The 26864-nt window shown below is 40.3% G+C and overlaps 2 protein-coding genes across 3 annotated transcripts in view; one reads left to right on the forward strand and one right to left on the reverse strand.

The window, feature by feature from the left end:
• LOC125739602 (NACHT, LRR and PYD domains-containing protein 12-like) overlaps window positions 1–26864 on the forward strand; it is a 926911-nt gene that overhangs the window by 517934 nt on the left and 382113 nt on the right. The window lies entirely within an intron of this gene.
• LOC125739613 (tripartite motif-containing protein 16-like) overlaps window positions 1–26864 on the reverse strand; it is a 100307-nt gene that overhangs the window by 71019 nt on the left and 2424 nt on the right. Inside the window, exons 4-11 of one of the 2 annotated variants that reach the window (XM_049009905.1) lie at window positions 26705–26864; window positions 26254–26313; window positions 23899–23958; window positions 22864–22923; window positions 20740–20799; window positions 20182–20241; window positions 19003–19062; window positions 15670–16450 (exon numbers count right to left, since the gene is read on the reverse strand). In XM_049009905.1, coding sequence (XP_048865862.1) covers window positions 15915–16450; window positions 19003–19062; window positions 20182–20241; window positions 20740–20799; window positions 22864–22923; window positions 23899–23958; window positions 26254–26313; window positions 26705–26864 — 1056 coding nt within the window. In that variant the 3' untranslated portion in view covers window positions 15670–15914. Of the gene's footprint in view, window positions 1–15669; window positions 16451–19002; window positions 19063–20181; window positions 20242–20739; window positions 20800–22863; window positions 22924–23898; window positions 23959–26253; window positions 26314–26704 lie in introns of those variants that run through there. The other variant, XM_049009904.1, reaches the window with a different exon arrangement.

Below are 26864 nucleotides of genomic sequence, written 5' to 3' on the forward strand. Positions count from 1 at the left end.
TTAATGAGTCGGATCATTTGGCTCAGCTCACCAAGTAGAGCCGGCTCTTCCGGCTCCCAAATGACTCTTCATTTTATTACTTCTGCCTCAGTCGGATTCAGCTCTGTTTTGACGCATGATTAACATGTGTAGTAAACCTTATGATTTCCTAAATACTATAATTTTACATTGTGTTTGGTATAAAGAGATTAAATGTAAAAACCTGAAAAATTACTACACGTGTATTGAATATTATGTAAGTGTAAAATCAGTTTTTGTCTTTCATCTATTCATAACAGTCAAACAATAACAAATCATAATAAAAAATAAAAAATGAACTACAACGTGCAAAACACCAGCATCCAACAGTTTTAGGTTCTATCCACTATAACAAGTATCTACCACCTTTCTAACAGTGTAATATTTTAACATTTCCTTTGGCACAGAAAGGCGAAGTGCCTCAGCTTAGATGGGCTGATCCGGCTTCTCGCAGTAGCAGGCACGCTAGCCTGTCTTTTTCCTTCCATCTGAACTGTTGGATGCGCAGTTCCTAAGTGTCTGTGAAGGTTGTTTGTGGATCCTGCTCGAAATGACAGCTTCATCTTGCAAACTGTGCATCTGCCTTTGAGTTATCATAGCTATTAAAATGCATCCAAATGCCGCTTCGCGTATCCGACTATCACTCATCTTACCTATTATTCACGCCCCACTCTCCTTCTTTCTCTCCTCTCCCTCCCTCGTGCTCTGTACCTGTACACCGTCAGCACGCGCACCCTCCCCCCTTGTCTGACTAATCACGTGATTGGTCGCGCGACTCACACGCCATTAACAGAAATTTCAGTCACATTCAAAGCAGTATGGAGCGCTAACCCGCGGAGGCGTTTTGCTTTATAAAAATGTCTCTCTGTCCAAATCCGGATCTTTTGAGCGGCTCGTTCGCGACCGAAACATCACTAGTCGGCGCTGCACGCTGCTGGAGGGGGGTATGTGTCCGAAGGAGTTTGAAGGAAGTTCTTATTTTGAAGTAAAGACAAATTAACTCATAGTGGTACTCTATGGGGTACAATTTCATGTTTAACATGTTTGATTAATGCTGTTTATAATTTTATTTACCTGTAATTAAGGCTATTAATATAGTATGCGCATCATTTCGCCCCGTCTTCCTGCCGGTATCGCGCAGCGTCCGACATTTCCTGAGGTATTTCACATACTTCAATTCCTGCTTCGTTTTTATATTTTATGTATCGTACAGAATAATAGAGCGCAGGCTAAAGTGCAGTTGGGTCCCCAGCGAGTCTCTCAGCGCGGCGTGTCTCACAGCGCAGGGGGCAGCCGGAGCGCCGCAGACTCGGGCGGCTACATGAGTATATTGGGAATAAAATGTGTGTATTGGAGCGAGTTCTGTGTTAGTGAGTGTGTGAGGTGTGACAGTGATAATGATGGAGATGCTGGGCTTCGTCATGGGATTAATCGCTCTTCCTCTTGCCTACAGACTCCTGCCAGCTGACGCTGGACCCCAACACAGCAAACAGCCGCCTGTCTCTGTCAGAGGGGAACAGGAAGGCGACATGGGGGGCAAAGCAGCCATATCCTGATCATCCAGAGAGATTTGACATCTGGAGCCAAGTCCTGTGCAGAGAGAGTCTGACTGGTCGCTGTTACTGGGAGGCTGAGTGGAGTGGAGATGGAGCCCAGATAGGAGTGACTTATACAGGAATCGGGAGGAAAGGAGACAGTGATTACTGTCAGCTTGGAGCCAATGACAAGTCATGGATGCTGAGCTGCTCTCCTGACAGTTACTCTGTCCATCACAATAATAAGCAGACTGTCATACCCTTAAAGCCCTCAGGCTCCCACAGAGTAGGAGTGTATCTGGACCAGGCGGCTGGTACTCTGTCCTTCTACAGAGTCTCCTCTGATGGACTGGCCCTCCTGTACAGCTTCACCTCCTCATTCACTGAACCCCTCTATCCAGGGTTTAGGGTTTATTATCCAAACTCCCCCGTGTCGCTGTGCATGCTGGGATAGCTCACTGTCTGCTGGAGGAATCATTTTTACTTTATCAGAGTGTCACATATCGCTGCTTCTCCACGGCAAAAAGGTAAAATCTCTGCTTTATAACCATTATAACACTTTTTACTCTATCTGAAGTGTGACGTATGTTAGACAGAAATAAATTTTATGAAATAAATGTTTGTTCACTTTGCCAAACTCATGCAAAATGTTTTTTTTTTTTATATATTGTTTGTTAATGCACCAGTAATGCCAGAGCAAATTCATAGTAAATGCAATTGTACCAATAAAGTGAATTCTGATTCTGAATAAAATAAAATGTAATGAAATGATATGGAGTGGGTTTGATGCCTGTGTGTATTTCGGTGTTGCTGTGTCTGTGTATCTATGGAGTGGGTTTGATGTTTGTGTGTATTTCGGTGTTGCCGTGTCTATGTATCTATAGAGTGGGTTTGATGTCTGTGTGTATTTCGGTGTTGCCGTGTCTGTGTATCTATGGAGTGGGTTTGATGTCTGTGTGTATTTCGGTGTTGCCGTGTCTGTGTATCTATGGAGTGGGTTTGATGTCTGTGTGTATTTCGGTGTTGCTGTGTCTATGTATCTATGGAGTGGGTTTGATGTCTGTGTGTATTTCGGTGTTGCTGTGTCTGTGTATCTATGGAGTGGGTTTGATGTCTGTGTGTATTTCGGTGTTGCTGTGTCTGTGTATCTATGGAGTGGGTTTGATGTCTGTGTGTATTTCGGTGTTGCCGTGTCTGTGTGTCTATGGAGTGGGTTTGATGTCTGTGTGTATTTCGGTGTTGCTGTGTCTATGTATCTATGGAGTGGGTTTGATGTCTGTGTGTATTTCGGTGTTGCTGTGTCTGTGTATCTATGGAGTGGGTTTGATGTCTGTGTGTATTTCGGTGTTGCTGTGTCTGTGTATCTATGGAGTGGCTTTGATGTCTGTGTGTATTTCGGTGTTGCTGTGTCTATGGAGTGGCTTTGATATCATCCCATGGAGTTCCAGTCACTTCTGTCATCATTCCCAACTTATCATCACCACACACATTCAAGTTCTCCTTCACTTCCAACACCCTCCTTAACCCTCCCCCCCCCTCTGCCTACCACCTTGACCGCTAATGATTTGTTACTTGATCCCTTGAGTCTGTTGTGTCACTTGAGTCTGGTCTTGGTCTTTCAACCACTTACTCACTGACTTGGTCTTCCATTGAAATTGAAATAATACCTACTCAGTCTTGAATTGGTGTTGGAGTAAAACGTTCTAGCTAGCTGCTTACCTCCAGTTAGGCCTTCAGTGTGATATGCAGAGCTGGGTGGGGATCGGTGCCATTGGCTTTGGATGAACCGAACCGTGGGTGATGTCACTCTATCTTCACACCCCCTTGTGATATTGGAGTCCTGACATTTCAGGGCCTCCCCATACCTGCGTTCCCACCTTCCTCTCCTTCCTACTTATGCTCCCTCCTATCCCTGGCTATCCCTCTGCTACCTGTGACGTCTCTCCTGCCTGCTCTATTGTATTGAGACTCACATCTTAAAATCTGGACAGTGTAAATTATGACTCTGTCATCTTGTACATTTGACGTCCTCTGCTGCCCCCTGGAGGATGGACTCCCCCTCTGAGTCTGGTTCCTCCCAAGGTTTCTTCCTTCTAGGCAGGTTTTCCTTTGCCACTCTCGCCTCTGTTTTACTCACTGGGGGACTTTTGGCAGGGAAAATATAAAGCACTATGAGACAATTGTAATGTAAAAAATGCGCCATAGAAATGAAATTGAATTGAATTTTAGAAGGACACGCAAAGCCAATCGATTTTTTTTCTTCAATGGCAATAAACTTTCGCTTATACTCCTCTCGAAAGAACAATATACTTTAATAAAATGAAATACATTTAATAAAAATTAAATTTGTTTATTATTCACATGTATACTGATACAGCGGAAAGGATTATCTGTCCGTTTAGGTCAGAAGATTCTCATTTCTCTTATTTTCTCCCACAATCTGCAATAGAACAAGATCTAAACTGCTCAGTCCAATGGTACCGTTAGACCCGGAATGACCGTGGTCACCATTTAGGTCTCATGTGGTTAGTTCAGCTTAGTAGCTCTGGCGTATTACACAGGTTTTATGTTATCTACTGGTTGTATGCTGTTTATATGAGATCTTTGATTAGTTTGCCATTTCTGCTGGCATTTTTAATTTCTCCTGACTGTAAAAACTGCTGTTTATGTATCAGGGTATAATGTGTATTTGTGATTAAATACTAATGTTTGAGATCAAAGGATTTTCATCCTTCTGTCATTTATTGAAATGCATTTCTCAGCAATTTTTGTAACCATGCTTAAATGGCACAAGTATACTTTTAAATATTAGCAGTACACATAAAAGTGTGTTTTTGGGTGTGAAATATGACATCTATCTGTGTGCATGTGAGTATGTCTGCTTTAAAGGCACAGAGACCAGGCCTGCTTGGTAAAGGGTAGAAAACAGGGACACGGCATAAATAACTGGGAAGCCCGCTATGGCAATGCTCAGTTTTATGGAACGCCGTCGGAGTATAAACCGTGAGACAGCATACGACTCGACAAGGCATTTTTCCCTTTTCTGCCTATGTCACCAAAAATCTCTGTTCAGGGTTGTGTGAGACTGGAGCCTTTTGTAGAAGCTGCCCAGGATGGGGTGCCGACCCATTGCAGGGCACACTGATACTCACAGGCACACTGACACTCTCAGGCAGACTCACACATGATAACTCCAAATCACTATTTTTGGACCTGGAGGAAGCCCCACGACGACATGGGGAGAACATGTAAACTCCACAGACATGGAGCAAAGACTGAAACCACAGTCCCAGAGGATCTTGGCATCTGTTCAAACATCTGTGCTAATTATAGCAAGACCAACACCATCACTAGATATTCTGCTAAACATCGATTTGCTGATGTCGTATTATTATGAATGTGATTGTAATAAGCCATACATTCAGATATGTTGTAATAGCGGAAGCATACTGTCTTGGCAGTGAGACCACAGTATCTACACACATTAGCAGCTTAAGCCTTCCTGAGCTTTGGCTGTTGCAGTGGATTTCACACATAACACTGTTTAATGGGAAATATGGCAGCTGCAAAGCAGAGCTGTGTTGTAGAGCTGTGGGTCAGAAGACAGACCTGCGGAGTGTCTACTGTCCTGACGTGCATCCGGAGACAACAAAGCTCTTACCCTTGCATACACACGTATCCACCAGGTCACTTTATTTGGTGATCAGGTAAATATTTCATTCTGACTGTATTGCGATTCACAAAAACCTTGTACCTTGTAAGCGTAGCTACTGACATGAAACACTGAACAATGGCACACAGTGGGTCATTACAGTTAGTACAGTTACAGTTATCACCTGAACAGGTTAACATCATGTTTAAAGTCATCACAGACCTGATTTACATGTTACATGCTCACTTGGACACAAAACATTGAAGCTTACTTCAAATTTTATTGCTAATGTTAAACATTTTGGCACAATAATACAACCAAGATTTACTTTTTCACTTACTTTTTGCTCTTCCAAACGTGCATTGGCTTCTTCTGAAACTCCAGGAATAGACATGAATGCCGCCAGTTCTGTCACTTTCCACCAACACTCACATTTCCACTTATACCCTGAACAAGGACGGACATCTGTGTGCTCTGCTCGGTATCTTGCATGTGGCCTGAGGTTTGCAGCCAGCCTCTGACTGTGATCTCAGGATTCAGACTTTGTTCTCACAATTCTGAATGTTTTCTCAGAATTCTCTGAATTTTATTCCACATGGCCCTAATCCACTTCTGTAAAAATATTTTAACATTTTCGTTTTAGTTGTAGTATTTTCATTTTAGAAATATATTAACAGGTTAATGATTTATTGCACATTAAATAATGAATGTACCCATTAAATGTATCTGACGTGTTGTGATGGAGACGTTAACTGAGGGACCGCAGTGTCTCACGTGCTGCGACCGACGGGAAACCCGCAGTTACCTCAGGGCGGCAGTAGGGGGCGGACGTGAGGTTCTGTCGTCTCAAATTAATCCCTATTTTACTGTAAGAAGTAAAAATATGTATCGTCTTCTATTGAAAAAATTAGTTACTTATTTAATTATTTATTGGTATTAATTTACGTAGTAAGGACTTTGGTTTTTAATGATTCCTTTCCCATATTTTAATAGGGGTGAGAGAGACACCGTACACTATAATTATAATAAATACTATAATAAAGTCATTTAATCGTGTTATGTGATTTATGTGTACTCAGTTCCCTCAGGGTGGGTGTTGGGGGTGAGGTACGTTATTATCTTGTCGATTTTTCATTTAACAAAATGTCAGATTAGGAAGCTGCCCTCTATAAGCAAAAGTGTCGCCGCTGCGATATCAGGCTGCTGCGCTCAGTCACCAGAGAGCGTGGATTAAGTCTGTTACTCAGTTACGCTTTGGGCAGCGCTGAACCAGGACATTAATGGGATAGAATAGGAAGCCTTTATTGTCAGTGTACAGGTAGCAAATATGACAGAAGAGATATTAGGTGGTACATTGGGCGGAGCTTAATTCTCCGCTTCTGACGTCATAAGAGGAAGAGGCGTGTCCTTTATTCTGATTGGTCGAGGGTTTATGCCCATATATGGTATCAATACATGCTTATGCCACGTGCTGCCGATAGGGGGCGATATGGTTTTGGGAGATTGCCGTTATGTCCACATATGGTAACAATACATGCTTATGCCACGTGTTGCCGATAGGGTGGTTTGGGAGATTAAACTTTAATAGAATAAAATACATTACATGTATTTTATTAATGTGCTTTTTTAATTACGTTTTTAAGGTATAATAAAACATAGAGCAGGATGTTGGCAAGCTAGCGCATACACGTTCAGCGGGGGCGTCCGTCCCGGCCAGTAGCTGCATGTTGTTAGTAAGCGCCGCGGCATATTTTAAAAGAAGGCACCAAAATGTTTTAAAGAAGAAAGCACCAAAAGAAGAAAACCCTTAGTGTTATTTTAAAAGAAAAGCAGTGTGAATTTAAACAAACATGCCCGAAAGAAGCAGCAGAAGAGCAAATTTAAACAAGTGCAAGCGAAACCTATGAATATACAGCCCCGTCGTTTTAAAAGAAGCGAGCTCTCATTACATTTAACCAACACGAAAGACTTTAGTTATATTTACCAGGTTTGAGAAAGCATGTAAGCGGCAAACTTTTAGAAGAAATAGGACGAAACGATCCCAGAGACCTGCCACATGCTACTACTCTGTTTGAACAACGCGGGTCGGAATGGACGATCGCTAGTCCGGTGTTTGGCGCATGCGCACCCACGCCGACGCCCCTTTCAAAATGGCTACGCCGGCGGAGCGCCTGTTTTAGCAAATAAAACCCCTATAGCCGTAATGTTTTTAAGGAATGAAGCACTTTTCTGCCAATGTGAATAATAAAGTAAAGCGCTCTGTGCATTTTCGACAGCAATAATCAAAGAATAACGCTGTTAATTCTTGTTTAAGCGAGCGCATGCGCGTAGATCCACACAGTATTTCCTTTATTGAGCCAGCTCGTTGCGTCAAGCAACTGTCAAATGGCGATCAGTTGTCAAATTGTCTCATACAGAAAATGCCAGCCATATGTTTGGGAGCCAACTCGTTGCGTCAAGCAACTGTCAAATGGCGAACAATTGTCGCTGGACCAAGAATTCATGCATCTACCTTTGCAATGCAACTACCTTTTTCTCGGGTCGACAGCACAACACCCCCGGATTGCTTAGCTACATTTAGCTAAATTTATCTACGTACGGTTAATCAAAAGGTGTAACCAGAACTTGAAAAGATGTATGACAACACATGCTGAGCTTTTATTTCAAATAAGCCCCTTTAACCTCATCGTTTTAAGCAATGAAACTCTTTTCGGCTAATGTGTTATTTAAAGTAAAACATCTTAAGCATTTCGACAACAAGAATCAAGGAATAACGCTGGCGATCCTTGTTAAAATAACTCTCTCCATGTCGTGCTTGTGCGTACAGCCACGATACCCACACACCACTGTCTTTTATTGAAAACAGCTGAGGCAAGTCGTTTTCGGAACTTTAAAGTGTGTATACAATAAGTAAACGTGTGTAAAAGAAGTATAAAATGTGTTATAAAGCGCATAGCCAACGATAATTACTAAAGAATTTAAGCATATAATAGCCCAGACTTACCATGGCCTATAGCCGGTAGAAATGGAGCTATCCTACGGCCTACAAGATAAAAGCATATGGCACCAAATTGGAATCGCTAGTCTTTAAAGTAATAAAATACATTATATGAATTTATTAATGCGATATTCTAAATACGTTTTAAGGGGTCATCGGACGCGTCGAGCTTTTCTAGCTAGAGAGGAAAGAGAGTCGGGGCAGATTTGAATGGTAAAAGCAGTAGTTGTGTATTATTAACGGTTTATTTTTTAACAAAATGTCCTATTTTATAACGGTAAAAACACAGCAATACTGTTTTTAGGGGGGATTTATGCGTATTGCATGTCTAGACATGTCGATCAGCTAATGTCCGCGGCAGTGGGAAACGGGTCGTAGGCGCGAGAGCTTTTGGAGCCGTGAGCGATAAGCCTATGAGAAGGAAGCGTCAATTGACAAATTGTTGCAGAGTGCGTGTAACATCTCGTTTAACCGCTGGTCCTGAGTGTGACAAGCAGACAGACAGCATTCACGCCCCGGCAGAAAGCACATTACGTCTATTTGGTAATCTGTTTTATTCGTAAATAGTATAAAATAATATATGTCTAATTGAAATAAAAGTCGATGTCTAACACCACAGCTCTGGGACTCTAGCATAGCCCCGGGCGCCCCGCAGCGGGTCTGTGGGGCTGGATGAAGTATCTAACTTCAATGGCTTAATCAGCAGGGTAAAGTGCCGTAACTTAAACGGGGGTATGACAAATTATTATAAAGTTTAAGCCAATAAGATTTAATTAATAAAATAATTTAGCTGTTTTTGTTCGTTTTATTTTCAATAAAGCACACCCAGCACATTATTAATGTAATAGATGCAGGAACTAGTGAGCGGTATTTAGCTACGAACTTCAAAAACATTTTTAAAACTTTGTTAGACTAATACCTTAGTTATTTCAATAATTTAAGGGATAAAAACATTTGTCGTGTTTGTCAATGTGTTATTTTAAGTAAATGCGTTATTTTCCAACGCCAAAAGCCCTGTCATGTTTTAAGTGAGAAATGATATGGACTAGCAACTCTCTCTGGGGGGAGCAACCCCGGTTAGGTACTATTAAGCAGCATTTAGTGACATGCATCAAAACACATTTTTAAAAACTTTGAAAGAATAAAGTCTTAGTTATTTTAATAAATAGTTTTTCAGTAAATGTTTATTCACGCGCATGCACACAAACACACACACACACACCGGAGGTCGGGGGGCTTTAGAGTTTAACTTTAGGTTGCTGATCGCAATGTGTGACCAAACCCCAAAGCACCCTAACTTAGTCGTTTACTAACTTATCGCGAAAAACAGACAGAAATAGACTTGTAAATTTTAAAGAAAAGACATTAACTGTTTTTTGTTAATGTTTAAAGGTATACAAACTACAGTTGTATAGGACACGCGCACAAAAAACACTAAAAGAGTTTTGCTCAGTCAAAAAACACCAAACATATATTGTTCACGCTTTTTATTAAAATGTATAAGGGTTTGTTTTGTTATAGGGAAATTTTAAATTAATATGAGTGGGATATAAGTCATTTAGGCAACAAGATTTGAGGAAGAACCTAAATAGTGGCTGGAAATGACCGACCAGGCAGGCAGAAGTGTGCTTTCCTTATCTCACAAGTCATGGAAGGGTAGGGTGGGGTGGGGGGACACATAAGTGGGGGGTAGGAACTGTGGAATCAGGCAGGGTGGGTAAGAATTTAGGATATAGTCTTGTTATTTTAAAGAAGGGGTACATGATTATTTTAATTGCATTTAATAGGAACCAGTAAGATGCATTTAGCACCATGCTGCAAATACACATTAAAACCTTTAAAGAATAAGGTCATAGTTATTTTAATAAAGACATCCTACAAGGTGCCCACGGCCCTAACTTATATAATCTACAAGCTTGATCCGAGATGCTTGCTGGAGTACAATGCTAAGTTGACATCGGTAACGGAGCTGCAGCCTGTTTGATAGTTAATGAAACATAGTTAAAATTCAACAGTGTCAGCAGTCATCCACGATGCAGGGAGAATACAGATTGACTGTAACAACCCCGTTTATCAGCTGGCATTATTTACATTTTTTTTTTGTTGACAGAATAAAGCCTTAGTTATTTTAATAAATATGTTTTTCAGTAAATGTATACTCATGCTTATGTGCACAAACACACACACACACACACACACACCGGTGGTCAGGGGCTTTAGAGTTTAACTTTAGGTCTGTGAAAGTATAGGACCGCAATGTGTATACAGACCCCAAAGCACCCTAACTTAGTCGTTTACTAACTTATCGCGAAAAAACAGACAGAAATAGACTTGTAAATTTTAAAGAAAAGACATTAACTGTTTTTGTTGATGTTTAAAGGTATACAAACTACAGTTGTATCGGACACGCACACAAAAACACTAAAAGAGTTTGCTCAGTCAAAAAACACCAAACATATATTGTTCAGGTTTTTTTATTAAAATGTATAAGGATTGTTTTGTTATAGCGAAATTTTAAATTAATATGAGTGTGATATAAGTCATTTAGGCAACAAGATTTGAGGAAGAACCTAAATAGCGGCTAGAAATGACCGACCAGGCAGGCAGAAGTGTGCTTTCCTTATCTCACAAGTCATGGAAGGCTGGGAGGGGGGACACATAAGTGGGGGGGTAGGAACTGTGGATTCAGGCAAGGGTGTAAGAATTTAGGATATAGTCTTGTTATTTTAAAGAAGGTGTACATGATTATTTTAATTGCATTTAATAGGAACCAGTAAGCTGCATTTAGCACCATGCTGCAAATACACATTAAAAACTTTAAAGAATAAGGTCTTAGTTATTTTAATAAAGACACCCTACAAGGTGCCCACGGCCCCAGCTTATATAATCTACAAGCTTGATCTGAGATGCTTGCTGGAGTACAATGCTAAGTTGACAACGGTAACGGGGCTGCAGCCTGTTTGATAGTTAATGAAACACAGTTCAAATTCAACAGTGTCAGTAGTCATCCACTATGCAGGGAGACTACAGATTGACTATAACGACCCGTTTATCTGTTGTCATTATTTAATTTATTAAACTCTAAAGCTCCTGACCACCGGTGTGTGTGTGTGTTTGTGCACATGAGCATGAATACACATTTACTGAAAAAACACATTTATTAAAATAACTAAGGCTTTATTCTGTCAAAAAAAATAAAATAAATTAAATAATGACAACAGATAAACGTTGCCTCAACAAATCTTGTTGCCTAAATGACTTATATCACACTCATATTAATTTAAAATTTCGCTATAACAAAACAATCCTTATACATTTTAATAAAAAAACCTGAACAATATATGTTTGGTGTTTTTTGACTGAGCAAACTCTTTTAGTGTTTTTGTGTGCGTGTCCGATACAACTGTAGTTTGTATACCTTTAAACATCAACAAAAACAGTTAATGTCTTTTCTTTAAAATTTACAAGTCTATTTCTGTCTGTTTTTTCGCGATAAGTTAGTAAACGACTAAGTTAGGGTGCTTTGGGGTCTGTATACACATTGCGGTCCTATACTTTCACAGACCTAAAGTTAAACTCTAAAGCCCCTGACCACCGGTGTGTGTGTGTGTGTGTGTGTTTGTGCACATAAGCATGAGTATACATTTACTGAAAAACATATTTATTAAAATAACTAAGGCTTTATTCTGTCAACAAAAAAAAAATGTAAATAATGCCAGCTGATAAACGGGGTTGTTACAGTCAATCTGTATTCTCCCTGCATCGTGGATGACTGCTGACACTGTTGAATTTTAACTATGTTTCATTAACTATCAAACAGGCTGCAGCTCCGTTACCGATGTCAACTTAGCATTGTACTCCAGCAAGCATCTCGGATCAAGCTTGTAGATTATATAAGTTAGGGCCGTGGGCACCTTGTAGGATGTCTTTATTAAAATAACTATGACCTTATTCTTTAAAGGTTTTAATGTGTATTTGCAGCATGGTGCTAAATGCATCTTACTGGTTCCTATTAAATGCAATTAAAATAATCATGTACCCCTTCTTTAAAATAACAAGACTATATCCTAAATTCTTACCCACCCTGCCTGATTCCACAGTTCCTACCCCCCACTTATGTGTCCCCCCACCCCACCCTACCCTTCCATGACTTGTGAGATAAGGAAAGCACACTTCTGCCTGCCTGGTCGGTCATTTCCAGCCACTATTTAGGTTCTTCCTCAAATCTTGTTGCCTAAATGACTTATATCCCACTCATATTAATTTAAAATTTCCCTATAACAAAACAAACCCTTATACATTTTAATAAAAAGCGTGAACAATATATGTTTGGTGTTTTTTTACTGAGCAAAACTCTTTTAGTGTTTTTTGTGCGCGTGTCCTATACAACTGTAGTTTGTATACCTTTAAACATTAACAAAAAACAGTTAATGTCTTTTCTTTAAAATTTACAAGTCTATTTCTGTCTGTTTTTCGCGATAAGTTAGTAAACGACTAAGTTAGGGTGCTTTGGGGTTTGGTCACACATTGCGATCAGCAACCTAAAGTTAAACTCTAAAGCCCCCCGACCTCCGGTGTGTGTGTGTGTGTTTGTGTGCATGCGCGTGAATAAACATTTACTGAAAAACTATTTATTAAAATAACTAAGACTTTATTCTTTCAAAGTTTTTAAAAATGTGTTTTGATGCATGTCACTAAATGCTGCTTAATAGTACCTAACCGGGGTTGCTCCCCCCAGAGAGAGTTGCTAGTCCATATCATTTCTCACTTAAAACATGACAGGGCTTTTGGCGTTGGAAAATAACGCATTTACTTAAAATAACACATTGACAAACACGACAAATGTTTTTATCCCTTAAATTATTGAAATAACTAAGGTATTAGTCTAACAAAGTTTTAAAAATGTTTTTGAAGTTCGTAGCTAAATACCGCTCACTAGTTCCTGCATCTATTACATTAATAATGTGCTGGGTGTGCTTTATTGAAAATAAAACGAACAAAAACAGCTAAATTATTTTATTAATTAAATCTTATTGGCTTAAACTTTATAATAATTTGTCATACCCCCGTTTAAGTTACGGCACTTTACCCTGCTGATTAAGCCATTGAAGTTAGATACTTCATCCAGCCCCACAGACCCGCTGCGGGGCGCCCGGGGCTATGCTAGAGTCCCAGAGCTGTGGTGTTAGACATCGACTTTTATTTCAATTAGACATATATTATTTTATACTATTTACGAATAAAACAGATTACCAAATAGACGTAATGTGCTTTCTGCCGGGGCGTGAATGCTGTCTGTCTGCTTGTCACACTCAGGACCAGCGGTTAAACGAGATGTTACACGCACTCTGCAACAATTTGTCAATTGACGCTTCCTTCTCATAGGCTTATCGCTCACGGCTCCAAAAGCTCTCGCGCCTACGACCCGTTTCCCACTGCCGCGGACATTAGCTGATCGACATGTCTAGACATGCAATACGCATAAATCCCCCCTAAAAACAGTATTGCTGTGTTTTTACCGTTATAAAATAGGACATTTTGTTAAAAAATAAACCGTTAATAATACACAACTACTGCTTTTACCATTCAAATCTGCCCCGACTCTCTTTCCTCTCTAGCTAGAAAAGCTCGACGCGTCCGATGACCCCTTAAAACGTATTTAGAATATCGCATTAATAAATTCATATAATGTATTTTATTACTTTAAAGACTAGCGATTCCAATTTGGTGCCATATGCTTTTATCTTGTAGGCCGTAGGATAGCTCCATTTCTACCGGCTATAGGCCATGGTAAGTCTGGGCTATTATATGCTTAAATTCTTTAGTAATTATCGTTGGCTATGCGCTTTATAACACATTTTATACTTCTTTTACACACGTTTACTTATTGTATACACACTTTAAAGTTCCGAAAACGACTTGCCTCAGCTGTTTTCAATAAAAGACAGTGGTGTGTGGGTATCGTGGCTGTACGCACAAGCACGACATGGAGAGAGTTATTTTAACAAGGATCGCCAGCGTTATTCCTTGATTCTTGTTGTCGAAATGCTTAAGATGTTTTACTTTAAATAACACATTAGCCGAAAAGAGTTTCATTGCTTAAAACGATGAGGTTAAAGGGGCTTATTTGAAATAAAAGCTCAGCATGTGTTGTCATACATCTTTTCAAGTTCTGGTTACACCTTTTGATTAACCGTACGTAGATAAATTTAGCTAAATGTAGCTAAGCAATCCGGGGGTGTTGTGCTGTCGACCCGAGAAAAAGGTAGTTGCATTGCAAAGGTAGATGCATGAATTCTTGGTCCAGCGACAATTGTTCGCCATTTGACAGTTGCTTGACGCAACGAGTTGGCTCCCAAACATATGGCTGGCATTTTCTGTATGAGACAATTTGACAACTGATCGCCATTTGACAGTTGCTTGACGCAACGAGCTGGCTCAATAAAGGAAATACTGTGTGGATCTACGCGCATGCGCTCGCTTAAACAAGAATTAACAGCGTTATTCTTTGATTATTGCTGTCGAAAATGCACAGAGCGCTTTACTTTATTATTCACATTGGCAGAAAAGTGCTTCATTCCTTAAAAACATTACGGCTATAGGGGTTTTATTTGCTAAAACAGGCGCTCCGCCGGCGTAGCCATTTTGAAAGGGGCGTCGGCGTGGGTGCGCATGCGCCAAACACCGGACTAGCGATCGTCCATTCCGACCCGCGTTGTTCAAACAGAGTAGTAGCATGTGGCAGGTCTCTGGGATCGTTTCGTCCTATTTCTTCTAAAAGTTTGCCGCTTACATGCTTTCTCAAACCTGGTAAATATAACTAAAGTCTTTCGTGTTGGTTAAATGTAATGAGTGATCGCTTCTTTTAAAACGACGGGCTGTATGTTGTTTGCGCTTGTTTAAATTTGCTCTTCTGCTGCTTCTTTCGGGCATGCTTGTTTAAATTCACCCTGCTTTTTTCTTTTAAAATAACACTAAGGGGTTTCCTTCTTTTGGTGCTTTCTTCTTTTAAAACATTTTGGTGCTTTCTTTTAAAACATTTGGGTGCTTTCTTTTAAAATACGCCGCGGTGCTTACAACACGGGGCCGGCCGGACGCCCCCGCTGAACGTGTATGCGCTAGCTTGCCATTATCCTGCTCTATGTTTTATTATACCTTAAAAACGTAATCAAAAAAGCACATTAATAAAATACATGTAATGTATTTTCATTCTATTAAAGTTTAATCTCCCAAACCCCCCTATCGGCAACACGTGGCATAAGCATGTATTGTTACCATATATGGGCGTAAACCCTCGACCAATCAGAATCAAGGATGCAACACTTCCTCTTATGACGTCAGAAGCGGAGAATTAAGCTCCGCCCAATGTACCACCTAATATCTCTCTGACAGAGCACAAATGTAAACAGAAATATATAAAATGTACTTATACAGGGGAAGGGAAAAGCCGCCACTCCCCATGAGGATTACGGTTCATGACATTTTAATTAGAGAGAAAAACATTAGAGAGACAATTACAATTTGAGAGACATTTTACATGTCTGTTCAGCTTGCTGAACCCAGTTATTTATTTTTGCCTAACATGCATTACACTTACAGAGTAAAAAAGGTTATACTGGTTAAAAAGCAGAGATTTTAGCTTTTGCCGTGGAAAAGTAGCAACATGAGACACTCTGATAAGGTAAAAATGATTCCTCCAGCACACAGTGAGCTATCCCAGCATGCACAACGACACGGAGGATTTTGCATAATAAACCCAAAATGCTGGGCAGAGGGGTTCAGTGAATGAGGAGGTGAAGCTGTACAGGAGGGTCAGTCCTTCAGAGGAGACTCTGTAGAAGGACAGAGTATCAGCCTCCCAGTCCAGATACACTCCTACTCTGCGGGAGTCTGAGGGCTTTATGGGTATGTCAATCTCTTTATTATTGTGGCAGACAGAGTAACGGCAAGGAGAGCAGCTCAGCATCCATGACTTGTCATTCATTCCAAGCCGACAGTCATCACTCCATCCTTTCCTCCCGATTCCTTTATAAGTCACTCCTATTTCAGCTCCACCTCCACTCCACTCAGCCTCCCAGTAAGCGTGACTAGTAAAACTCTCTTTGCACAGAATTTGGTCCCACCAGTCAAATCTCTCTAGATGATCAGGATATGGCTGCTCTGCCCCCCATGTCACCTTCCTGTTCCCCTCTGACAGAGACAGGTATCTGTGTGCTGTGTTGGGGTCCAATGTCAGCTGGCAGGAGTCTGTAAGCAAGAGGAAGAGCGATTAATCCCATTAATCCCGATTAATCCCATGACGAAGCCCAGCATCTCATGAAGCACCACCATGAAGTGGGATGTTTAAGTGTTTAACAATCTTTATTATTCGATGAGCTCAAAGGGAACAGACACTCAGCAATCATGCATCTCGTGCTCTGCTCCTCGAACAACAAATGCAATCTTATAGCCAAAGGAGGAACCAGACAGTTGAAGGAAAGATCAGACAGTTGAAGGAAAGATCAGACAGTTGAAGGAAAGATCAGACAGTTCAAGGAAAGATCAGACAGTTCAAGGAAAGGTTGGTTATCTGGAGACTCCAGTTACTTCTGCTTATTGAGGCTCACTTTTCAGCTCAGAACAAGTCCATCTATCAGGAATTTTCCTTTTGCAATATCATTCTTTCATGGTGCAAAACAATGACCTTAGAAGCTTTTCACTCTGGATTTCAACCACACCACATTAATGAGTGTCCACTTGTTAATGTTTTAAGTGACATCTGAGAAGTGATGAACCAAAAATCTCAGTTTTGGTATTATTGGATCTCAGTGCTGCGCTCGACTATAAGATACTGCCAGACGGAGTAGAAAAAGGGGTGGGTCTTTATGGCACCATGATACGATATAGATAAATGATTGGTTTGAATTCTATTGATGAGACAGGGACTACTTTGTGTTAAAAGGATAATTATGAATCCGAGTGAACGAAAATTACGTGTGGAGTTCCTCAAGGGTCCACTCTTGAGCCTCTCCATTCAACATCTACATGCATCCATTTCCTCAGATTATGGAACACTATAAAATCTCATTTTACGTAAGGGCATATAAATAGTAATTGAAAATTAATTCATAACAAATAATAATGCATTCATAAAGCATTGTAAACATGGGTATGAAAATTTTTGAAAAGGAATGAATTATAGCCATGTGTATTATACATAATGAATGCTTGATGCAGCAGTCATCCATAATGCACCACAGACACCTTCGTAATGCATTATAATAGTTGGCTAAACATAAAGGATGCTTTGTATTGCATTATGCAGGTATCTATAATAGATTATAGATGAGAGCTTTATCATGTTCATGTTATGCCATTTCATAAATATTTACAGCAATGTTTATAATGCTTTATGAATGCATTATAATGCACTATGAATTACTAAAAACATGGACTTCAGTAAAGTGTTATCAAAATCTCATCACAATTAAGTAAATGACACACAACTCTACATTATGGTGTCACCACGTGATTATAGTGTTACATGCATAAGAGAGTGTATATATCAGATTTATTTTTTCTTCTCCTTTTACCGGAACTGTCAAGAACAGGATTGCTGCTCCTGACTGTTAAGCCCTATCCATTTGAAATTTAAGGCAACCCATCATTGGTGCTCAGTGTTCCAGTGGAAGATCTAACCAATCCTGACTGGCCTCTTCCTGATGGGAGGGGCCTAGCATTCCGAAGCTGCCCGTGTCTGTGTGTCTCATAGGGCAGATATGGTTGTGGTGTTAATGTAAATTGGTGAGTTCGTTGTCTTTGATACTCTCCTCCTGTTTTCTGGGAAAGGTTTACTCAGTGTTGCCAGAATCAAAACCAAGCAGGGCGAAGCAGATTTTACTCTCTATGCTCCCCATCTGTGGAACAAACTTCCTGAAGACCTGAGGTCTGCTAACACTGTCAGCTCAGAATAATCAGGGCTTAAAATTTTACTGTTTCCTGCAGCTGTTCAATAGATTTAACCAACAGGAGTTTAGTTATACACTGCATCTAACTTCTTTTTAGTTAACTTTTTGTTGCTTGCTTGGCTTTTAGGCTTTTTAAAATGCCTTTTAAAATGACAATGAACGCATTTGCAAGTCTAACTCAAAAGTTTTGAAGTACCAAAAATGCACCGCAGCTGTAATGGTATACTTTGGGTACTGGAACTTTGGATACTGGTACTCGACTGGAAGTCAATGGAAAAGGGAAAGTACCAAAAGTACCATACCTGGTGCAGTGGAAAAACACCCAAAACGACAGAGAGAAACAGGGATGTGAGTAAAAGGAATTTACTTGTGGGGGATGGACTTCACTGACTGTGGAGACACCAGCAGGAGAGTAGAGGGATGCGCAATATCAAGCATTATAACAAACTGCAAATCAGTTTAAGTTACACATCATACACACGTCATACACCCCAAAGTTCCGAAGTACCAAAAAAGTACTCCTGCTGAAATGGTATATTGGGTAATGGAACTTCTGGTACTGGTACTCGACCGGAAGTCAGTGGAAAAGGGGAAGTACCAAATATACCGTACCTGGTGCAGTGGAAAAGCACCATGAATAAACTTGCCTTGCTTTGCAATTGGATTCAAAGGCTCCTGACATAAACAGCTCATGTAAATGTGAAAGACCAAGAGGCAGCGGGAGAGAGAAAGTGAAGCTCCTCTAGCAGAAGAAGATGAAACACAGTAAAACACAATAAAACACAATAAAACACAATAAAACACATTCCACCTCATACAGGGAGAGAGAAGCGTGTGTGTGAACAGACTCACATTGTAAGAATCCTGCTGTGGTCCTGGGCACAGATACAGGTGACATGGTCACTTTAGTAGCTAGAAGGAGACAGAGAGAAACAGGGATGTGAGTAAAAGGAATTTCCTTGTGGGAGATGGACTTCATTCACTGTGGAGACAACAGCAGTAGAGTATTATCATTACGAAGGATGGACAATAACAATCATTTTAGCAAACTGCAAATCATTGCAACTTACACATCATACAGATTTTGGGCTCTATATAGCAGAAGAAGCATGATTCATGTGATCTCAGTTTTGCAGTTTGTAGTATGTGAAGCTCTGTCACCACTTTTCACAAGTACTGGAACATTATAACATCTCTTACCATAATTATCCAAAAGAAACACAACTCTATATAATGGTGTCACCATGTGAGTATAGCCACTTAGATTCAATTAAAAGTACATTGAACCAATCAATGAGCAGATTTTCCAGAATGTTCCATGGCTGAATACAGAAAAAACTGACACTATTGATTTTGGCTCCAAAAATGAAAGACTGAAAGTCATTGTTCACCTTGAATCATGGACACAAATATCGACAAATCAAGCCAGATATCTTGGTGCAGGTTTGGTCACATAAAGCCAATTACAAAATCAACCTCCCACCCCCTTAAAAACATAGAGGATTTCTCACTAAACCAGATACAGAAAAGCATGTTCATGTGTCTATTGTCTGAAGGTTAGACTATTGTAATGGTGTCTTCACAGGTCTTGGTAATAAATCAGTCAGACAGCTGCAGTTCATCCAGAATGCTTCCATCAGAGTCCTCACTAACACCAAGGAAGTAGAGCATATCACACAGGTCCTTAATCACTGCACTGGTTTCCTGAGCATCTCAGGATTAATAATTAAATATTACTTGTGTAAAAGGCACTAAATGGCACTAATTTCTTTGAATGTTATGAAGCATCCAGACCCCTGAGGTCCTCTGGGAAACATTCACTCAGGATCCCAGAATGAAGACCAAGCAGGCTGTAGCAGCTTTTAGTCTCTATGCTCCCTGTCTGTGGAACAAGCTTCCTGAAGACCTGAGGTCTGTAACACTGTCTAAAACAGCAGGAGAGAGAACGAGAAGCTCCCCTAGCAGAAGAAAACAATAAAACACACTCCACCTCATACAGGGTGAGAGAAGCGTGTGTGTGAACAGACTCACATGGTAAGAATCCTGCTGTGGTCCTGGGCACAGATACAGGTGACATGGTCACTTTAGTAGCTAGAAGGAGACAGAGAGAAACAGGGATGTGAGTAAAAGGAATTTACTTGTGGTAGATGGACTTCATTCACCATGGAGACAACAGCAGTAGAGTAGAGGGATGCGCAATATCAAGAATTATAATAAACTGCAAATCAGTGTAAGTTACACATCATACACACGTCATACACCCCAAAGTTCCGAAGTACCAAAAAAGTACTCCTGCTTGGTATTTTGAGTACTGGAACTTTTGGTACTGGTACTCGACCGGAAGTCAGTGGAAAAGGGGAAGTACCAAATGTACCATACCTGGTGCAGTGGAAAATCACCATGAATGAATTTGCCTTGTATTGCAACTGGATTCAAATGTTACTGACATAAACAGCTCATGTAAATGTGAAAGACCAAGAGGCAGCGGGAGAGAGAAAGAGAAGCTGCACTAGCAGAAGAAAATGAAACACAGTAAAACACACTCCACCTCATACAGGGAGAGAGAAGCGTGTGTGTGAACAGACTTACATGGTAAGAATCCTGCTGTTGTCCTGGGCACAGATACAGATGACATGGTCACTTTAGTAACTAGAAGGAGACAGAGTGAAACAGGAATGTGAGTAAAAGGAATTTCCTTGTGGGAGATGGACTTCACTCACTGTGGAGACAACAGCAGTAGAGTATTATCATTACGAAGGATGGACAATAACAAGCTTTTTAGCAAACTGCAAATCATTGCAACTTACACATCATACAGATTTTGGGCTCTATATAGCAGAAGAAGCATGATTCATGTGATCTCAGTTTTGCAGTTTGTAGTATGTGAAGCTCTGTCACCACTTTTCACAAGTACTGGAACATTATAACATCTCTTACCATAATTATCCAAAAGAAACACAACTCTATATAATGGTGTCACCATGTGAGTATAGCCACTTAGATTCAATTAAAAGTACATTGAACCAATCAATGAGCAGATTTTCCAGAATGTTCCATGACTGAATACAGAAAAAACTGACACTATTGATTTTGGCTCCAAAAATGAAAGACTGGAAGTCATTGTTCACCTTGAATCATGGACACAAAAATCGACAAATCAAGCCAGAAATTTTGGTGCACTTCTGGACTGAAACCTAAATTCTAACAGCTACATAATATAAAGGCAATTCCAAAATCAGCCTCCCACCACCTTAAAGGATTTCTGTCTAACCAAGATACAGAAAAGCTTGTTCATGTGTCTATTTTCTGAAGGTTAGACTATTGTAAAGGTGTCTTCATGGGTCTTGCCAAAACATCTACCAGACAACAACAGCTCACCCTGAATGCTTCCACTAGAGTCCTCACTAACACCAAGGAAGTAGCGCATACTACACAGGTCCTTAATCACTACACCAGCTTAATGTGTATCACAGGATTGAGTTTAAAATGTTACTTCTTTACTAAATTACCTCAGGTCTAAATCTATTTCTGGTTTCCTTGAATGTTATGAGGGATTCGGACCATGAGTTCATCTAGGAAAGGTTTACTCAGTCTTCCCAGATTCAGTCCTGTGTTTGATTATCTCTCTCCAAGTTGGAACTCGGATAAAAACCTCATGAAAAAAGTCACTTCCTGTCGGAAACATGCCTCTAACATTGATGTCAGACAGAAATTTGTTGTCTGAGATTCCCCTGTGATGTCATTTCAACATGGCTGCTTACACAGTCAACAATAATTCTGTTTTATAAATATTTTATAATGTTTATTTAGTGAAATGTATCAATAGTTATAAATGTAATTGCACACAGTCGATTTAGACACTATCATATCATGACCGTAAACAGTATCCTAGGGTGCAAATTCATGTTTTTACCAGACTTGTTAATGCCTTTTGTTTGTTTGTAGTTTGTTTTCCTCTCGAAAAAAGAACATTACTATGGATCTATTAAAATATTGTAAAACTTTTAATGTGGTTTGACTAGTTTGAGTTTCTTGTTTCTGTCTCTTGGAAAAATGAATCTTACTCCAAATATGCTAAAATATAAAACAACAACACACAACAGCGTGTTTGTGGAGGCAGCCATGTTTGTTCCGAGATGTGTAGCTCCAATGGGAGATTGTCGGACATGACGTCACGCACCTTGGAATTTACGACTTCGGAGAGGTAATTGAATGCACCACAAGACCAAGCAGGGTGAAGCAGATTTTAGTCTCTATGCTTCCTGTGTGTAGAACAAGCTTCCTGAAGATGTGTGGTTTGCTGATGCGGTCAGCTCATTATAATCATGGCTCAAAACATTGCTGTTTGTTGCAGCTTTTCAACAGATTAAATCAGCAGGAATTCAGTGATGCACTGACTCTACAATGCACCTTCTTTTTAGTTAAGTATTTCTTTGTTTGTTTGGCTTTTAGGCTTTTTAAATTGTCTTTTAAATCATCAATGAACGCATTTCCAAGTCTCACCCCAAAGTTCCGAAGTATCAAAAAAGTACCCCAGCTGCATTACTTAGCAGTTGGATTCAAAGGCTCCTGATATAAACAGCTAATGTAAATGTGAAAGACCAGGAAACAGTGAGACAGAAAGAGAAGCTCCACTAGCAGAAGAAATGAAACACAATAATACAAACTCCACCTCATACAGGGAGAGAGAAGCATTTGTCTGAAATGACTCACATGGTAAGAATCCTGCTGTGGTCCTGGGCACGGATACTGGTGACATGCTCACTTTAGTAGCTAGAAGGAGATAGAGAGAAACAGGGATGTGAGTAAAAGGAATTTACTTGTGGGAGATGGACTTCACTCACTGTGGAGACACCAGCAGTAGGCTATTATCATTATGAGGGACAATAGCAGGAATTTTAACAAACTGCAAATCAGCGTAAGTTAGACATCATAGACATTCTTGGGTTCTATAAGGCAGAAGAAACATGATTTGTGTGATCTGGATTATGCAGCTTGTAGTATGTCAAAACCACAAGTCCCAAGTACCCAAAGTACCATTGCAGCTGGGGTACTTTTTTAATACTTTGGAACTTTGGGGTGGGACTTGCAAGTCCCCGAAAAAGAAAGACTGAAACTCATTGCTCACCATGAATAAAGGACAGAAAATTCTACAAATCAAGCCAGAAATATTGTATGTAGTTCTGGACTGAGACCTAAATCATAACAGGTCTATAAAGGCAATTCCAAAATCAGCCTCCCACCATCTTAAAGGATTTCTGTCTAAACCACATACAGAAAAGCATGTTCATGTGTCTATTTTCTGAAGGTTAGACTATTGTAATGGTGTCTTTGCAGGTCTTGGTAATAAATCAGTCAGACAGCTGCAGCTCATCCAGGATGCTGCCACCAGAGTCCTCACTAACACCAAGGAAGTAGAGCATATCACACAGCTCCTTAATCACTGCACTGGCTTCCTGAGTATCACAGGATTGATTTAAAAATATTACTTCTGTACTAAATGGTCTCAGGCCTCATCTATTTTTGATTTCCTTGAATGTTCCTTGGTGCAGTGGATAAGCACCCTGAATAAACTTGCCTTGCTTTGCAATTGGATTCAAAGGCTATTGACATAAACAGCTCATGTAAATGTGAAAGACCAAGCGACAGCAGGAGAGAGAAATAGAATCTCTCCTAGCAGAAGAAAATTAAATAAAACACACTCCACCTCATACAGGGACAGAGAAGCGTGTGTGTGAACAGACTCACATTGTAAGAATCCTGCTGTGGTCCTGGGCACAGATACAGGTGACATGGTCACTTCAGTAGCTAGAAAGAGACAGAGAGAGAAACAGGGATGTGAGTAAAAGGAATTTACTTGTGGGAGATGGACTTCACTCACTGTGGAGACAACAGCAGTAGGGTATTGTCAGTATGAGGGATGGACAATAACAAGCATTTTAGCAAACTGCAAATCATTGCAACTTACATATACAGATTTTGGGTTCTTTATAGCAGAAAAAAACATGATTCATGTGATCTCAGTTTTGCAGTTTGTAGTATGTGAAGCTCTGTCCCCACTTTTCACAAGTACTGGAACATTATAACATCCATCCATCCATTTTCCAAACCGCTTATCCTACTGGGTCACGGGGGGTCCGGAGCCTATCCCAGAAGCAATGGGCACGAGGCAGAGAACAACCAAGGATGGGGGGCCAGCCCATCGCAAACATTATAACATCTCTTACCATAATTATCCAAATGCAAGACAACTCTACATTATGGTGTCACCATGTCAGTATAGCCACTTAGATTCAATTAAAAGTACGTTGAACGAGTCAATCAGTAGATTTGCCAGAATGTTGCATGACTGAATACAGAAAAAAACTGACATTATTTTGGCCCCAAAAGAGAAAGACTGAAAGTCAGTGCTCACCTTGATTCATGGACGCAAAAATCGACAAACCAAGCCAGAAATCTTGGTGCACTTCTAGACTGAGACCTAAATTATAACAGCTACATAATATAAAGGCAATTCCAAAATCAGCCTCCCACCACCTTAAAGGATTTCTGTATAACCAAGATACAGAAAAGCTTATTCATGTGGTTATTGTCAGCAGGCTTGTCCATTGTATCGGTGTCTTCACATGTCTTACCAAAAAATCAACCAGACAGCAACAGCTCACCCTGAATGCTGCCATCAGAGTCCTAACTAACACCAAGGAAGTAGAGAATAGTACACAGGTCCTTAATCACTGCACTGGCTTCCTGTGCATCACAGGATTGATTTTGAAATATTCTTACTTGTGTATATACTGTAGCACTAAAAGTCTCAGACCTTAATCTGTTTCTGATTTCCTTGAATGTTATGAGGGATTCAGACCCTGCGCTCATCTGGGAAAGGCTTACTCAGTGTCCCAGACTCAAGACCAAGCAGCATGAAGCAGATTTTAGTCTCTATGCTCCCTGTCTGTGGAACAAGCTTCCTGAAGACCTGAGGTCTGCTAACACTGCCAGCTCATTACAATCAGGACTTGAAACATTACTGATTGTTGCAGCTTTTTAATAGATTAAATCAGCAAGAAATCAGTTATACACTACCTCTACAATGCAACTTTTTTTTTAGTTAAGTATTTATTTGTTTGGCTTTTAGGATTTTTAAATTGTCTTTAAGATCAACAGTGAACGTGTTTGCAAGTTCCACCCGAAAAATTCTGAAGTACCAATGAAGTACACCTGCTGGAATGGTACTTTGGGTAACAGAACTTTTGGTACCGGTACTTGTCTGGAAGTCAATGGAAAAGGGAAAGTACCAAATGTACCGTACTTGGTGCAGTGGATAAGCACCCTGAATAAACTTGCCTTGCTTTGCAATTGGATTCAAAGGCTACTGACATAAACAGCTCATGTAAATGAGAAAGACCAGGAGGCAGCGGGAGAGAGAAAGAGAAGCTCCTCTAGCAGAAGAAAATTAAATAAAACACACTCCACCTCATACAGGGAGAGAGAAGTGTGTTTGTGAACAGACTCACATTGTAAGAATCCTGCTGTGGTCCTGGGCACAGATACTGGTGACATGGTCACTTCAGTAGCTAGAAAGAGACAGAGAGAAACAGGGATGTGAGTAAAAGGAATTTACTTGTGGTAGATGGACTTCACTCACTGTGGAGACAACAGCAGTAGAGTAGAGGGATGGGCAATATCAAGCATTATAACAAACTGCAAATCAGTGTAAGTTACACATCATACACACGTCATACACCCCAAAGTTCTGAAGTACCAAAAAAGTACTCCTGCTGAAATGGTATTTTGGGTAATGGAACTTCTGGTACTGGTACTCAACTGGAAGTCAGTGGAAAAGGGGAAGTACCAAATGTACTGTTCCTGGCGCAGTGCAAAAACACCCTGAATAAACTTGCCTTGCTTCGCATTGCATTGCAACTGGATTCAAAGGTTACTGACAAAAACAGCTCATGTAAATGTGAAAGACCAGGAGGCAGCAGGAGAGAGAAAGAGAAGCTCCACTAGCAGAAGAAAATGAAACACAATGAAACACAGTAAAACACAATAAAACACACTCCACCTCATACAGGGAGAGAGAAGCGTGTGTGTGAACAGACTCACATTGTAAGAATTCTGATCTGGTCGTGGACACAGATACTGGTGGGATGGTGTCTTTGGTAACTAGAAGGAGAGAGAGAGAAACAGGGATGTGACTAAAAGGAATTTACTTGTGGGAGATGGACGTCACTCACTGTGGAGACACCAGCAGTAGGGTATTGTCAGTATGAGGGATGGACAATAACAAGCATTTTAACAAATTGAAAATCATTGTACGTTACACATCCTACAGATTTTTGGATTCAATAATTTAGAAGAAACATGATTTATGCAACCTGGGTTTTGCAGCTTGTAGAATGTGGAGCTCTTTCATCAGTTTTCACAAAGACTTACACTTTTTGAAAACTGAATCTGACTTCACACAAACGTGAGGCTGACTGTACTGCATACTCTCTCTGCATGGTCTGTGTTAACATGAACATGAACAGACTGGAAAATGTATTTATTTATTAACCTGTGTGATGGATCTCTGCTGTTTTTTTTTCGCAAACATTCTCCAGTTGATCCTTCAGTTCAGAAATGACCATCCTCACATTCCCAAAACAGCTTTGTGAACTGACTGATATTCTGGGTCCAAATCCAGCTTCAGGGGTGACAGGAACATCCTGGCACCT

The sequence above is a fragment of the Brienomyrus brachyistius genome, chromosome 4 (assembly GCF_023856365.1).
Source record: "Brienomyrus brachyistius isolate T26 chromosome 4, BBRACH_0.4, whole genome shotgun sequence".
NCBI classification, from domain to species: domain Eukaryota; kingdom Metazoa; phylum Chordata; class Actinopteri; order Osteoglossiformes; family Mormyridae; genus Brienomyrus; species Brienomyrus brachyistius.